We start from the raw sequence: 3,033 nt of genomic DNA on the forward strand, positions 1-3,033 counted from the left end.
CACCCACACCCTGTGCTGTGTCGTATTTATGCCCTTCCTTTTTCAGAGTTAATTGCTATTTTTATATGAAGACTGTAAATTGTAAATTGTACCAATTTGTCTATATTATCTTGTCTGTACCATTTCTGTGAATTTTGAGTGAACTGAGATTTATCAAAAAAAGAACTGTGGAACCTGTTGGTATCTCCCTGAGCTGTTTGAAATTTGAATTGTTTGAGAAGGAGGAATAAAGTCTTGAAGTTCGGTACGAGTTTCCTTCGCTCCCGTGAGAATTTTGAGGATTTGCGGATATGATGTCTCACGTAGTAGACGGGCCCTTGGCCCAAACTAAATCTACATGGTGCCCAGAACCCGGGAGAAGAAGAAAGTGACGGAGAATTTCCCGGATTTCCCGACAACGCGAACAAATTCAGAAAGCTTACTCTAGAGAGAGTCGACGCCGAGACATGGCTGCGTTGTGCCGCGGAAAGTTTAAGTGCTCATCTACAAGGCCAACCAGCTGGCGTGAGTTGACTACCCTAATAGATGAATTCGACCACAGTAAGTCCAAGTGGGTTGAGCTCAATGATAAGGTGCAAGGCTTGATCAATGATCCTGAAGAAGTCAAAAAAGGAGCCTACGAAGCCTACGGTTTTCTCAGTGAGTTACGCAAAACCCGCATCGCTGCTGCAGATGTCCTAGAAAGGTTAGGTAATGATAGACTTGTGAACTCTAATAATAAGGCTAGTGAGGGTAGTATAGTTTCTGCAAGTGAGCCTAATAGTGAAGCACTAAGTGTGAAATTGCCTAAGTTTGAGCTATTAAAATTTGGCGGCAAAATAACAGAGTGGATGCCGTTTTGGATCAGTTTAAGGCTATTGTCGATGATAAGCCTATGCCTCCTGTTAATAAAATTCATGTACCTGCGCTCTGTGTTAGAGGGCGAGGCGAAGAGAGTTATACAGGGTCTAGCTCAGACGGCAGCAAATTATAAAGCTGCTTGTGAACTGTTAGAAGAGAGGTATGCTAAACCGAACAAGATCATTTCCGCCCACATTCAGGACCTGATGCAGATTGCGATGTCAAGGACACCGAAGTACGACAGTCAACTCTCGGCGTTGCGTAAGTTGAAAGATGACGTAATAGCCCACGTTCGCAGTTTAGCAGCTCTCGAGGTAGGAGGGGACCAATATGGGCGGGTATTGGCGCCCATGATCCTGTCCCTGCTCCCTCACGATGTCAGGCTGGAGTGGTCTCGCACTCTACAAGACGAAGGAGACCTGGATGGGCTGCTGGAATTCCTGCAACGAGAAGTAGAGGGGCGAGAAAGGGCCGAAGCCCTTAAGGGGCTGAACCACCGAAGGCTGAGGATCCTGGCGTAGAAAAAAAGGCAGAAAAAGCTCGTCCAGAGTTCGGCCTCTGCCCTTCAAACTTCATCAGAAGATAGTGCTTCCAAACAGCATTGTGCTTTCTGCGGAAAATTGCATCCTAGTGAAAAGTGTGTTATGGTATAATGAAGCTCTCTCTTCAAGAAAGAGAAGAAGCTATCCGTGAAGAATTTGCGGCTGTGCCTGAAGAAGTGTTTATCTCCTGGCCATTATGCAAGGGGTTGCTGGGCCAGGTGTTCAAAGTGTAAGGGTGGCCATCACCATGCTCTTATATGCCGTAGGTCCGAAGTGGTAAACCCCGTAGAAGCTATGTGAAAAAAACCCCTGAAGGATATCTATCACAAGGTGGCAGCTAGTGAAAAAAACCCCTAAGAAGGAGAAAAGGTGCAGAGAGTGAATCTGTTACACAGTGGGAGTAGCTCCTTGTGAGTCAAGGGCTAAGGCTATTAAGAAGTGTTGTGTATTACAAACAGCCAAGATAAAGGTTGTAGGCTATCAAGGTATTATTTCTGCCACTGTATGTTTGATACAGGATCGGATCGATCCTACATTTCAAGAGACTTGGTAAAAAAGGTCAGGCCTAATGGTTGACTCTGAGTATTTATCATTTTCTGCCTTTGGTGGGGGTAAAGCCTCCAAGGCAGATTTGTGTAGCATTTATGAGGTGAGAGTTTGGGGGTGGGCAAATAACCACAAATATAGCTTTAAGGTTGCTGAGATTAATGTAATTTGTCCCCCTTTATGTAGGACCAAGGTGGATCCTAGGTGCTTAGAGCCTTTTCAACATGTAAATCTAGCAGATGAGTATGGATCCAACCGAAAGATACAGGTGGATATGTTGATTGGGCTAGATCTGTATTGGAAACTGATGATTCCTAACAAGGTTATATGTCATGAAGGGCTTGTAGCCCAAGAGTCTGTTTTTGGTTGGGTTTTGTCTGGATCCTATAATAGGTCCGAAGATAACTGTGGTGCAGGTGTGCAATGTTAACATTTTCTAATTTTCAGGAGGATAATTTGACTGAATTTTGGGATTTAGAATCTGTAGGCATTCAAGCCCAGGAAACACGGTCTGGAGCTATTTAAGCCTGACCCTACCATGGTGCAATTTGAAAGGTTTGTAAGTTACAAGGAAGGCCGTTATGAGGTGGCCTTCCGTGGAAATCAGGGTCTGTAAAGTTAGAGTTACTTAACAATGAACACCACGCTTTGAGAAGATTGGACAATCTTAGTCGTAAGTTAGATAGGGACCTTGTCTGCAAGAACAATATTATAAGGTGTTTGAAGAGTATGAGAAAGAGGGCATTATAGAAGAGATCCCACTCCATCAGTTGGAGGGTGGGTATACCCAGTGTTCTATTTGCCACACAGACCTGTAGTGCGGGAGGCGAGTCTCTCCACAAAAATCAGGCCTGTGTTTGATGGGTCAGCTCGTGGCAGCAATGGTATATCCCTTAATGACTGTTTAGAAAGTGGTCCTTCCTTAAACCCTGATTTAGTAGAGGTTTTACTGAGATTCAGAAGGTGGAAGGTGGCCTTAACTGCTGATATTACAAAGGCTTTCCTTCAAATACAGTGAGAAGGGAGGACCGTGATGTTCACAGGTTTTTGTTGAAGAAAAATGACATTGTAAAACATTTTCGTTTTGTAAGAGTACCCTTTGGAA

General features: G+C 44.2%; 1 protein-coding gene across 1 annotated transcript; it reads left to right on the forward strand.

Annotated features, from left to right (window-relative positions):
* The first annotated feature begins 446 nt into the window (after positions 1-446).
* On the forward strand, positions 447-1,361 carry LOC135212815 (uncharacterized). Its single transcript, XM_064246587.1, has one exon. The coding sequence runs from the start codon at positions 447-449 to the stop codon at positions 1,359-1,361; it is 915 nt and encodes a 304-aa protein (XP_064102657.1).
* Positions 1,362-3,033: the final 1,672 nt, after the last annotated feature.

This window comes from Macrobrachium nipponense, chromosome 41, assembly GCF_015104395.2.
Source record: "Macrobrachium nipponense isolate FS-2020 chromosome 41, ASM1510439v2, whole genome shotgun sequence".
Taxonomy (NCBI): domain Eukaryota; kingdom Metazoa; phylum Arthropoda; class Malacostraca; order Decapoda; family Palaemonidae; genus Macrobrachium; species Macrobrachium nipponense.

Excerpts from the sequence above, each read along its gene's own strand:
- LOC135212815 (XM_064246587.1), top strand. The coding sequence starts at position 447 with ATGGCTGCGTTGTGCCGCGGAAAGTTTAAGTGCTCATCTACAAGGCCA.